Source organism: Rana temporaria, chromosome 1 (genome assembly GCF_905171775.1).
Source record: "Rana temporaria chromosome 1, aRanTem1.1, whole genome shotgun sequence".
Taxonomy (NCBI): domain Eukaryota; kingdom Metazoa; phylum Chordata; class Amphibia; order Anura; family Ranidae; genus Rana; species Rana temporaria.
Window position 1 is genome coordinate 87,595,131 of NC_053489.1, and position 13,880 is coordinate 87,609,010.

Consider the following 13,880-nt stretch of genomic DNA (forward strand, 5'->3'; position numbering starts at 1 on the left):
AAGTGTAAATAGTAGTTTTCAGAAAAAAACACACACACACCGTAGAACAAATTACTTTATTAATTAAACCAAATAAAAATCCAGCGGTGAAAAAAGACGATCGATGCCGTTTCCTGCTCCAACGTTGTGTCTATCCAGCGGCGGGTGATGTGTCCAGCGATTGGTCTAGCGATGAGAACATCCATCCATTCAGAGCACAGCTCAGCGAATGACGCGCCGATGCTTTGACGTTTCTTTTATAGGGGAGGCAGGCCACGCGTCACGTGACCCCGTCCCGCTCTGACGCAAGGGCTGTCCCAGTGACGTAGCAGAGTGTGCGTCAGAGGGGCACGGGGTCACGTGTCCCGCCTCCCCTATAAAAGAAACGTCAAAGCATCGGTGCGTCATTCGCTGAGCTGTGCTCTGAATGGATGAATGCTCTCATCGCTGGACCAATCGCTGGAGACATCACCCGTCGCTGGACACATCACCCGGTGCTGGACACATCACCCGGCGCTGGATAGACACAACGTTGGAGCAGGAAACAGCATCGATCGTCTTTTTTCACCGCTGGATTTTTATTTGGTTTAATTAATAAAGTAATGTGTTCTACGGTGTGTGTTTTTTTTCCTGAAAACTACTATTTACACTTCCTTCGTGAAATGGTAGGGGTACAGTGTACCCATTACCATTTCACACAGGGGGGGCAGGATCTGGGGGTCCCCTTTGTTAAAGGGGTCTTCCAGATTCTTATAAGCCCCATGCCCGCATACCCCCACAACCACCATGCAAGGGTTGTGGGGATGAGACCCTTGTCCCCATCAACATGGGGACAAGGTGCTTTGGGGTGCACCCTCCCAATGTTGAGGGCATGTGGCCTGGTGCGGTTCAGGAGAGGGGGAGCTGCACTCTGTCCCCCCCTCTTTTCTGTGGCCGGCCAGGTCAACGTGCTCGGATAAGGGGTCTGGTGTGGATTTTAGGGGGAAGTCCACGCCATTTAAAAAAAAATTTTGGGGTGGAGTTCCCCTTAAAATCCACACCAGACCTTTTTTTTTTAAAGTTCGGGTTTGAGTCCGAACCCAAACATCCAGGTGTCCGCTCAACTCCAATTGTAAGCTCTAACGAGCAGGGCTCTCAGATTCCTACTGTTTTAAAGGAGAAGTCCAGCCAAAGTTCGTTTGGCTGGGCTTCTCCTATGGGTCACAGGAGCAGTGCCGATCCTGACCTCCCTGGGGCCCTAAGCAAAATGACATGTCACATTAAAGTGAGAAGCGAGGGGGTACTGACTTGTTACATCTTCTCCCATGCAGTCAGCAAGTTGAGAAGCGGGGTGAGGGGCCAAAAATGACTTCTCACCAGGCGGGGCCTCTAATAATTTGAGGGGCCCTCAGCAGCTTTGCGGGGCCCTAAGCAGCTTGCATAGTGAGCCTATAGGGTGGATCGGCCCTGGACAGGAGTGCAGTTCGTTTTGCACTCCAGTGACCCATTTTAAGCAGAGAGTGGGCTGAAGTCCACTCTCTGCTGATGTCACAGAAATCAGTCCAGGCACCGTGTAATCCTGACAATGGAAGTCTGTATCTGCCAGGTGCTTGGACTGACACCTGTCTCAGCCTCTCAGAGAGCTGCTCAGAGCTTGAGACAGCTGCTCCCCACCCCTCCACAGCTTAGTGCTCCAGTGAGCGAGGAGGAGCAGAGCGTAGAGCTGCTGATTGACAGTCAACAGCTCTCTGCTCGGGGAGTTGTTCAATTCGCTCTGTTCTCAGTGCAGAGGCACCAGGGGACAGATGCAGCATCCACCTAGGCAAGTATGATGGAAGAAAAAAACCCAAACCCATACTTCTCTTTTAAATTGTATTGTAATTGTACTAACTGCCCTTATGTTGTTAAGCTCTGCATAAACGGTCAGCGTTATATAAATCCTGTATAATAATAATAATAATATATGTTTCGGAAAGAAACATTACCAATTGAAGTCAAGTTGCAGATGTGAAGACTGAAGAAAACTTGTATTGGTTGCTAAAAGAAAACCTAGCCAGTTTTCCTTTACTCAGCTTTGCAACCATTTACATTTTGAAAGACTAATGAAAGAGTTCATGCCCATAAACTAAAAGTTAATATTTCACTATGCCATGTTAAAACAACATTTCGGCTCCCTCAATGGAGACCATCATAGCTGCACTGGTAACAATGTTTATTGCCCAACCACCACTGTAAAATGTATCAACAAACCCCCCCCTATCCATGCTAATTATACTAGGTTTATATTTATCATGAGAAAGCTTTTAGGGGAATATGGATTTCTGCCGTTTAACTGTAGAAATGTATATTTGTTTGAACGGTCATAAAATGTGATGGAGGCTGAAAAAAATTGCTAAATCTTTAAAATTACCTATATTGCACAGGCCAATTTACATAATTGTGCCATAGGGGAGCAGGGTGGGCCACAGTTTGAAAAGGGCAAAAGAACTAAACACTGTCTAAGCCAACTTGGCTGACATATCTAAACGAGGTTAAATTGGATTTACAGCATGCGATATGAATATGCATTTCTGCTGTAAGGCATTTCAAGCCAGGACAGTGCTTTGCCGCTTGCCTTAATTAAAACAGGTTGATTCCCCAAGCTGTTATCGCCTCAAAGTATAACTTCAGTAACCACATATCATCTGTGTGTTGGTTCTGCTATATTGCAAGGACTACTATGCAAATATGTATGCACAAGAAAAAACACAAAGTAGCCTACATCACAATATAAACATACATGTGTGTACATACATATTTTCCTTATGTGTAGGTATGCATTAATGTTGAAACCCGTTCCTTGCTATATTTAAAACAAATATTGTGCAATTCCATATGAACTCACAGCAAGACAGTAGTCCAGCAATGAAACACTGAAGTGATTTTATGTGACTAAAGTCAATGTGTAACTTAAAGGGGTTGTAAAGGAATTTTTTGTTTTCCCTAAATAGCTTCCTTTACCTTAGTGCAGTCCTCCTTCACTTACCTCATCCTTCGATTTTGCTTTTAAATGCCCTTATTTCTTCTGAGAAATCCTCACTTCCTGTTCTTCTGTCTGTAACTCACACAGTAATGTGAGGCTTTCTCCCTGGTGTGGAGTGTCGTGCTCGCCCCCTCCCTTGGACTACAGGAGAGAGTCAGGACACTCTACATTGCAGATAGAGAAAAGAGCTGTGTGTTAGTGGGCGTCCTGACTCTCCTGTATTACAAGGGAGGGGGCGAGCATGACACTCTACATCTTTGAAAAGATGTAGAATTTGTGAATAAGTCTGAGCTACAACCAAGCAGTGTCACTATATATGCTCCATACACTTCCTTCTGCATGGGTACAGGTGGATTCAGTTGGTAAAGTGGAAGATCTAAAAAATAATTATCTGGGATGTTTTCAGTAGGGCTGGCTTATATCCACCCTTGCTTAATATGGTAATGGTGACATCTAAACAAAGGCACTTGGATATTACGATTCGCTTCCCATACTGAACACTGTAGCATAAATGTAACTGTAAGATTACTCTACCCAACAATGGAATTGTTGCACAATATCTTTCAAAAACCTTTTTTGATACCTTGGGGTTATGTTGTATTACGAAGCTCGAGAACTTGAGGATCTGGGATGTACTAAATAAAGCATTCCAAAAGAGATGGACATAGCTGAGCACTGAACTGGTCTTAGGCCACATAAAAAATATTGGTGGAGAGACATTTCAAGAGTTACCATATAAATTCATATTTCTCAAAGCTTGGCTAGAAATCAGAGTTTGGGAGATTTGAATAGACTAGATCAGAGGTCTCCAAACATTTTACCAGTTTACTGCTCTTGAAATATTAGGGGGGCTGTGGCCAGATCGATTAGAAACTACTCTGGCATCAGTGGGAGTAAACAATGCCTTGGGAGTATAAAAAATTACAACACTGGTGTCGGAGGAACAGTGCCCCATATCTGATGTCAGTTGAAGAACTGGTTCCCCCCTCTCGAGTGCCAGTGGAAGGAATAGTGCCCCAACGGCTGCATAAAAAGCAATTAAAAGGGCCACAGTTTGAAGACCCTTAGACTAGACTGTAATGAAATCCTGAATAAAAACCTCCCAAATATGACAATAATTTAAAATAAGTAAAATTACAGTTATTCAAAAACAAGTTATATTGTGCAGGAGTAACGCTCCCAATTTCCAAGCTAGGTTTTATGGAAAAACAGTTAGGATACAAGAACTTGGCCTTGTACCGAATATTAAGCATATTGTTTACATTTGCTGAAGTACATTGTAAAACTATGAATCTGCAATTATCTAATTAGATATTTATGAAGCAGCAATTTTAGTTTTACATACAGATACAGCCAAGTTTTTGGACACCTGACCTTCACACTTAATTCTATGCCCAAAAGTATGGGGGAAAACACCTCCAGGTCAGGTGTTTTCAGTGATGATTACTGTGAATGCAGAATGAGTGAATACAGCAAATACAGAGACATTTTTAGAAAACTGAGTACTTCCAACCTTGTGGCATCAGTCTGGAGAAGGTTCTTTTCTCCAGCATGACTGTGCACAATGCCAGATCATATAGATAATGTTTAACACGTTTGGTGGGGAGGAATTTGGCATTAATTAGAACCCAGACTGCAAGCCAGGTCTTCTTGTCCAACATCAGTGTCTAACCTCACACATGTTTGTTTTGGCTGAACATGCACAAATTCCAAAACACTCCAAAATCTTGTGTATGGCCTTCTCAGGAGATTAAGAATGCCCATGATTTTAGAATGGATTGTCTAACAAGGTCATGTACAGTGGGGATCGAAAGTTTGGGCACCCCAGGTAAAAATTTGTATTAATGTGCATAACGAAGCCAAGGAAAGATTGAAAAATCTCCAAAAGGCATCAAATTACAGATTAGACATTCTCATAATATTTAAAAAAAAGTTAGATTTTATTTCCATCATTTACACTTTCAAAATTACAGAAAACAAAAAAATGGCGTCTGCAGAAGTTTGGGCACCCTGCAGAGTTAATATCTTGTACTGCCCCCTTTGGCAAGTATCACAGCTTGTAAACGCTTTTTGTAGCCAGCCAAGAGTCTTTCAATTCTTGTTTGAGGTATCTTTGCCCATTCTTCCTTACAAAAGTCTTCGGCCTCGTACACACGACAGAGTTTCTCGGCAGAATTCGGCGAGAAACTCGGTCAGAGCCTGATTCTGCCGAGAAACTCTGTCGTCTGTACACTTTCGGCCCGATGGAGCCTCCGAGGAACTCGTCGAGGAAATAGAGAACATGTTCTCTATTTCCTCGTTGTTCTATGGGAGCTCTCGGCCCGCCGAGCTCCTCGGCGGCTTCAGGGCTGAACTGGCCGAGGAACTCGATGTGTTTGGCACGTCAAGTTCCTCGGCCGTGTGTACGGGGCCTCCCAGTTCTTTGAGATTTCTGGGCTGTCTGTCACGCACTGCTCTTTTAAGGTCTATCCATAGATTTTCAATTATGTTGAGGTCAGGAGATTGTGAAGGCCATGGCAAAACCTTCAGTTTACGCTTCTTGATGTAATCCCCCATGGATTTTGAGGTGTGTTTAGGATCATTATCCATTTGTAGAAGCCATCCTCTCTTTAACTTCAGCTTTTTCACAGATGGCATCAAGTTACCATCCAAAATTTGCTGAAATGTTATTGAATCCATTTTTCCTTCTACTTGTGAAATGTTCCCTGTGCCACTGGCTGCAATACAACCCCAAAGCATGATTGATCCACCCCCATGCTTAACAGTAGGACAGACGTTCTTTTCATTAAATTCTGTGCCCTTTCTTCTCCAAAACGTACCTTTGCTCATTCCGGCCAAAAAGTTCTATTTTAACCTCATCGGTCCACAGAACTTGTTTCCAAAATGCATCAGGCTTGTCTATATGTTCATTTGCAAAGTTCAAACGCTGATTTTTGTGGTGAGGACGTAGAAGAGGTTTTCTTCTGATGACTCTTCCATGAAGACCATATTTGTACAAGTATCTCTTTATAGTGGAATAGTGTACCACAACTCCAGTGTCTGCCAGATCTTTCTAGAGGGATCGTGCAGTCAAACGTGGGTTTTGAATTGCTTTTCTCACAATCCTGCGAGCTGTTCTGTCTGATATTTTTCTTGGTCTTCCAGATCTTGCTTTAATTTCCACTGTTCCCGATGACTGCCATTTCTTAATTACATTCCGAACAGAGGATATTGACATCTGAAAACGCTTTGCTATCTTCTTATAGCCTTCTCCAGCTTTGTGAGCGTCAACTATTTTTAGTTTCAGTTTTCTAGACAACTCCTTAGAAGAACCCATGGTGCCGATTGTTGGGCCAAGGTCAGATGAATCTGGGCATTTAAAACCTTTGAGATTGACATCACCTGGTCTTCCCAGACGATGATTGAGAACAATCCATGACACTGGCAGGTCTCAGCTTTGCAAAGGGGGCAGTGCATGCAATAAATTCTGCAGGGTGGCCAAACTTTTGCAGACGCCATTTTTTTGTTTTTTGTAATTTTGAAAGTGTAAATGATGGATATAAAATCTAACTTTTTTGATATATTATAAGAATGTCTAATCTGTAATTTGATGCCTTTTGGAGATTCTTCCATCTTTCCTTGGCTTCGTTATGCACATTAATACAAATTTTTACCTGGGGTGCCCAAACTTTCGATCCCCGCTGTATGTGATCAAGTCTCCTTGAATGGAAATATAGTATATACTGTATAAATAATAACCTCTTACAATTTAGTGTAAGGTCTTACTTTCTGGCATAACCTCCATTACTGGTAAACCTTAACAAAAAGAAAAAATATACATACTGTAGCGTTTTTCGTAATTGCTTTGTTTATTTTATGTCTCAATATGGTATGTGTTAAAGGCAATGTGGGCTTATTCCTAATGTTTTATTATAGCCCTTAAGTTAAATTGTGCTCTAAGGAATAACAAGGATGGGGAAGAGTGGGGGGCATACAGTACAGTGGGCTATGACACATTAAGAGCCACATGATAAAAACATTAGTATGTTCAGACTTCTATTAACATACATGAAGATACAACAAAATGAATCTTCTAATATCACTAATATCACATTTAATATGTATTTTTTCCTACATATTTTAAAGACGTTACAAAATTATTCCGGGGAAAATTAAGTATTAAACAAAAATCAATATATACACTAAAATTTTAAGTTACACATTTTTGGGGGGAAAAAATAATAATATTGCCACTCAAATGAACAATTATGGATTGTATGAAAAATATATATTATTCTGCCTAGTTTTTAGGCATTTTGCAATGTGGCGCACAAGCGCCATGCAGTTTATTATGCTAAATAAATGCTATTATGATCATAGACATGCTGGCACAACCCTAGCCTGGTAATGCATTGGGGAAATTTGTGGAAACAGCAGGTAGGGAAATAAGGGATTTTGCTTAATTATCATTTAGTTTTGCCACAAGCTGCGTAATGGTACTTGGGGTCAGCCTGCAGGTTCACACCGGAAAGGTTATTGAATTTTAAATGAAAGAAGAACAGCTGTTATATAAATAACATTACCTTGTAATAACCCTCAGTGAACTCATTAACAATCTGTGATTTCCCTTTGTTTGCTTTCTGCTTTGCATTATTTACTATGAGAGCCCCAGTTCGTCACATTAGGGTTTATTTGACTATTTGTTTTATTTGCAGCAAACAGTACCCAAGTGCTTGTAATCCAGTGGTGAGCCAAGAGAATATACATCCCAGATAAGCGGCTCTGGCTCTGTTATACCATTTACACATAATGAACTGCTTGTGTTAGCCACAGTCCTAATTGTAATCTCAGACAACACACTTAATTACAGAATTATCCACAATGAGGAACTAAATTATTTTATATCACACTGTGAAGATGTAATACTAGGAGCTAAACGGCCATAACTCACAGAGGAAAATAGAGAAATTTTCTCAGAACACAAAATAATTATTGTATGTGAAGCCATTCATCCCAACATATTAAAACACCACAAACCTACAGGCACATTTTCAAGCTTATTCAATAAGATGTGATGTAGTGGCGGCCCATGGATTAAAAGCCATGTGGGTGCCGCCCCTCCATCTGTTTCCGCCCCCCTAATCTACATACAGGGCGTTGGACCATGGATTCCAATGTTTTTTTTTTTTAAGCACGTGATTAGAGCCAGAGGCTAAAATAAGCTTAAAAAAAAGGGTGGGCGCAGAGCCCTGCGCCCCGAGCTCACCCAGTCGTGTCACAATTGCCATTCTCACACTAATCTTCCTCCAAGCCGATCAAGAAGTGGGTCACGAGACCCATCAGCTGATTCTACTGGATGCCTAGCGCCTAGGAGGAGGAAAGAGAAAATAAATTGAAAGATTTCAGCCCTCTCAGCAATGACATTGCGGTGCTTGAGGGCTTCTAAGGTAAGTATCTCAATGTGTTGGTATGCAACGCATAGGACCTTATGACATTGTCATTACCACCTGCAGTTTACTTCCACTTTAAATTTTACGAGTTAAGCTTCTACTGGCTTATTCTATACAACTTTCAGCAAGATGCAACCAAACATCTCTCAGTGATCTCATATATGTGACTGAAATGTGTGTGAAGCTTATGTTTATTGCACATCTTATACTACTGAATATATCTCTGATTGATTTCAACAGCCTCTGATGAGTTGAAGGTGTAGAGATGATTTTTTTTTAATAGTATTATGGCAGCACCAGAGATGTCTATACTTTACACAAACGCACAATCACAGAACAAGGGCATGCACATTTGACTATCGAGGAGGGGAAATTGCTTGCCAGATGGAAATTATAGCCTAATGTCCAAATTATTTTGGATTCGAAAGGAAGAATTGAATTCAGGACTAGGCTTATACAAGAAAGGAAATACTCATACTTATACTCTAACCACTTAGGAAAATAAAAACAAAAAAAAAGTATTTGTCCGCGTATCTTAAATTACATACGTTATCTGACTTCAGCTCAACAATTAGGGGTGTTCCTAGAGGTATGACCCCTGTTTTTATGTCACCTTCCCAGCCTTAGACAATGTCTCCGAGGATCTGTACCAACTGTCAGTAATTGGGAAATGAAGTATGATATCATGCAGTTTACAAGGCAGAAAATGACAGATTTCACATGATCTCTGAAGCTACTCTCAAGCTGAAGAATCAGCCTCAGACAAAAATATGTGCAGTTAACCAATTTGTAAAATATACATCTTTTTAAAATAAGCCTGTATTGTATATTGATTTAGAGCCACAGTGGAATTATCAGGTATTTGCATAATCTTACATTATTTCAGTACATTTATTTATTTAGACAGTCTCAATGCTTCATAAAACTGAATTGTGAGTGGTTTATAGACAAAGGATCAGGCATCTGCACTTGAAAGGTAGAGAGAGTCATAGATTTGAGGTAAGGTATAACCTATCACATATAATTAAAAAAATAAATAAGGGGGAGGACTGTAAACCCAGCAACTTAAAGAATATGTGCACTGTAATAGTAAAGCTAGCCATAAACTATGCACATTTTACTGCCTGTCAGCCTCCCTATAGACTATCTTCAACTGGAAAATCAAAGGAGCCGAGCAGAAAATAGTGGGCTGCATACAATCAGGTGCAGCAGCTGTTTGTTGGTATTCTGACAACCGATGGTGGCAGTGGTCATACAGTAGCTTTGAAAAATAACTGTAATGATGTCTCTGATACCCAATTGATCCAGTGCCATCAGCCTTTATATCAGAATTCCTGCACAGTTCATGCCATCAATTGTCATGGAATTATGTACAGAAAGAAACATTGGTAGAGGTACAGGTGAATCTCCAGTCTGGTGTTATGTAAAATAAGCCCATTTGAGCATTGTGAGTATTAACCAATGTAAACTAGCCTATGGAGCTTGTACGTCTACAAGGGTGCTGGTTATATTTTCTTTGAGCTAAATCTGTATGCAAGGAGCTGTGCATCTGCAAATTCATTTTTTAACCACAGATAGGATGAATGATAACAATACAGTTCTCAACAGAGAGAGCATGGAAGGTAAAATGATGAAGGGTTATACTTGCAAACATGCATGATTTGCCTAGTTATATTTTAAAAAAAATTGAGTTGTTTTAAACAAACACACTTTTAACTACTGGATAACTCAAAAGAAGTGCTACAGCAATGGTAAATACAAAGCCTATGCAAGTACAACAAATGTTTATAATATCTAAATTATTCTTCTACATACCACTGATAACCTGTCCAAACAAGTCTTCTGGGGTATCTCCAAAGAACGGGACACAACCCACCAGAAATTCAAACAGGATAATTCCCATTGCCCACCAGTCAACTGGCTTCCCATAGCCTTGCCTCAAAATCACCTCTGGAGCAATATATTCTGGGGTGCCACAGACCTGAAAGGCAAAGAATTAAAAAAAGAAATTATCATCCAAACAGCACAGGCCTCAATGCTCACCTAAAAGGGGAACTGTAATGTTATAGACTATATACACCGAAAAGTACTATTTTTAAATAGAAATGCATTGAATTAGCAAACCTGCATATGTGTTCTGGGTCAGCAAGTCTGAAACTGACCATGCACAAATAGATTTCTAGACAAATGTTTGTACGAACATTCTCAATACATTCCACAACTAAAAGAATGTTGTTCGAAAGTACTTAACATTTTTATTAGCTTTTATGGCGGTAGTAAACCGCTTTTTTGATTTTTTTGGAATCTACAAGATAAAGCTATAATGTGCTTGCATACTAGCACATTATGTGAAACTTACCTTAGAACAGGCATGTCCAAAGTCAGGCCTGGGGGCCAAATGCGGCCCCCTGTTGATTTAATCTGGCCCCCTGGGGATTTGGATGTATATATTGTTTGTGCCCCCCCAGGGCCACAAAGGATATATACTGTATTTATTGGCGCTGCCTTGGAGGGGACAGGGAGGGGGCAGGACGAGCGCCGTCAGATTACATGAAGCAAATCTCCTGTTTACTCAGCAGCGTCTGCTGGGATGCCATTGGACGACTGTTTTGTCTATTAAAGAGGCCACAGGATAAACAAGGCATTCTCCTTTTTGTAATCTGTTGGCACTCGTCCCGCCCCCTCCCTCTGCCCTCCCAGGCTGCAGATGGGCATCGTTCAGGCTGCACTGATGGCAATGGATAATGCTGCATTTATGGCACATGTGAGGCTGCATTTATGGCACATGTGAGGCTGCATTGGTTGCAATGGTAAGGCTGCATTCATGGCAATTGTAAGGCTGCATTCATGGCAATGGTGAGGCTGCATTCATGGCAATGGTAAGCCTGTGAGTGTTATACGCCGATAAATACGGTATATCCAAATAACATGCCCAAGCTCATCCTTAGTCCTAAGCAGCGCTTTGGGATTCGTTGGGGCCACAAATAAAATATATACAGTATATCCAAATAACACGCCCAAGCTCATCTCTTCAACACACACAGCCACAAAGGCAAGAGAATTCTTGTTGGGCCGTGTATTAGTGCTCAGACGAACACACTTAGGCAGAATTTTAATGGTTCAAAGAATGTCAGGCAAAATAGTCGGCCCTCACGCATCTTCACTTAATCAAATCTGGCCCTCTTTAAAAAGTGTTTGGACACCCCTGCCTTAGAACAAAGCCCTTCCAGCGGTGAGCTGTCCCAACTGACAAGGGTTCCATTTTCCCCCCATCTTCCTTCTGGGTTTGTGGGCTGTGTGATTGGCCGGAGCCGCAATGACGTTAATCCCGCTGTTTATGGCACAGGAGTCTGAAGGAATGGCCCGGGTAGCTGTTCCTTCAGAGCACATGTGCCGGTGTGTTATCCGGTAGTATATACAGTAAATATTTCCTAAACGGTGCACATTTAGGAGATATTTACAGTACCTAAAGGGAAGCATTACCTATAAGGTACAACATTATGCATGGGAGCTCACCCCCACTTTAACATTAGATTTTGAAGTGAACAGATTTTCACAAACTAAACACACACTTTTATGCCACGTACTCAAGGTCGGAATTTCCGACAACAAATGCGACAACAAATGTTCTATGTGAGCTTGTTGTCGGAAAATCCTACCGCGTGTATGCTCCATCGGACATTTGCTGTCGGAATTTCTGACAACAAAAATTTGAGAGCTGGTTCTCAAATTTTCCCACAACAAAAGTTGTTGTCAGAAAATCTGACTGTGTGTACACAATTAAACGCACAAAAATTCAACACATGCTCGGAATCATTGAACTTAATTTTTCTCGGCTCGTCGTAGTGTTGTACGTCACTGCGTTCTTGACGTTCGGAATTTCCGACATTTTTGTGACCGTGTGTATGCAAGACAAGTTTGAGCCAACATCCATAGGAAAAAAATACACGGTTTTCTTGTCGGAATGTTCGATCGTGTGTACGCGGCATTAGAAACTATTTTGTTCCTTTTAATTTTCTTGTCACTGTGGTGGAAAGGAACTTCAAATTGACCCCACTAATAATCAAAACATTTAACACAATGTTTTTAAAACAAAAAATTTGGAACAAAATTCTATTGTTTTACTGGTGTTTGGCCAATTCAAGGTGTTGTTCACATGGATTTTAGCTTGTAAAGGGCAATGAGCACCACAAACTTTTAGGCTAGAGATACATTTGTGAAATGTAACTGTTGGCACTCGCCTAATTAGCAGCACATTAATTTCAGGGCGCTGCACATTAAGTGACTGCTGATGAGCACTTAAACCTCAAAAGTAGCCCAAATGTAATTGTCACTGTAGTTCTAAGCTTATAAAGCATTTCAAAGCATTCAGCAAGTTTTGGGCAGCAAAGCAACCTTCAGCTCTGGTTTGAGGATGTTAAACAAAGCTCTAAATGGGAGTGCTGGTTAGCCAGGTGCTGGCAAGCTGTAATCATGTTTCAAACAGTGCTGAAGCCAGCTGACCGCTTGTTCAAAGTGCCAGTCTGTGTTCCCATTAAGATCTGTGTTTAACATCTCAACTAGAGATGAAGGCTGCTCTGAGCGTGGGGAAAGCTTTGAAAATACCTTGTAAAACCTTCCTGTATACAATCTGAAACCCCTGTAAGCAAGGCCTAAAATTACTGGAACTGGAAAATCAGCATGCTAAGTAGGGAACTAGTATTTCCAGAAAAGGTTGTCTGCATAAGCGTCCCAATGCTTCCTCAGTACAGTTTTTTTTATGGTCATGAGTGCCAAAAAGAAAACAGGTCCACAATTTAAAGCCCATGATGCAGACACCTGTTTTATGACCATTTCTAAAGTGGACATGGCTAACTCATAAATTCAGAAAAATGTTAATGTTTTATTTTTCTTAGTATAAGGTTATACAGAGACTACCAGATCAAACCCTTTGTTCTCGAAAGCACTAACCTTAAGAAGCAAAATGGGGTTGGGCCTGGTCAGTACTTGTATGGGAGACCACCTTACTTGCTAGCTGTGTAAATATTCTCTTTTTTCGTAGCGCTGACTATTCCTTTTGACTTTACACTTTAATTATCAATTTTATTTATGAACCACAAGATATTTTTTTTGCAGGTGTCTAATTTGCTAATAAAGCACAACAGGAAATTAGGTTTGATTATACTGAATTAAGACAGATGGTTTTTGTTGTTTTGTTTTGTTTTAAAACATTTACCCTGGAATATATCATTTTTTTCGTTTTTGTCTTCCTCAATGTTTTTTATCTTTTTTATTGATCTATGTTTTTAAATTATTTCTATCAGCAGGGAGAATATTGGTCAAGTGGAAAATAATGCGATCTATTTCAGCTTTCTGTTTGAGAAACATTCCTCGTGCCTCATCCCTGCGCGCTCAGCATATATAAACATGAAGCATGGTCCTAGCGTTCCCTGACAAGTGATGAATGAGAAACGAATGCTTAATTACAGCAA

The 13,880-nt window shown here is 40.8% G+C and overlaps 1 protein-coding gene across 6 annotated transcripts in view; it reads right to left on the reverse strand.

The window, feature by feature from the left end:
* MAST4 (microtubule associated serine/threonine kinase family member 4) overlaps positions 1-13,880 on the reverse strand; it is a 742,993-nt gene that overhangs the window by 55,515 nt on the left and 673,598 nt on the right. For all 6 annotated transcript variants that reach the window (XM_040339988.1, XM_040339978.1, XM_040339995.1 and 3 more), the window contains one exon: positions 10,225-10,390. In XM_040339988.1, the coding sequence (XP_040195922.1) occupies positions 10,225-10,390 (166 nt within the window). The remainder of the gene's footprint in view (positions 1-10,224; positions 10,391-13,880) is intronic.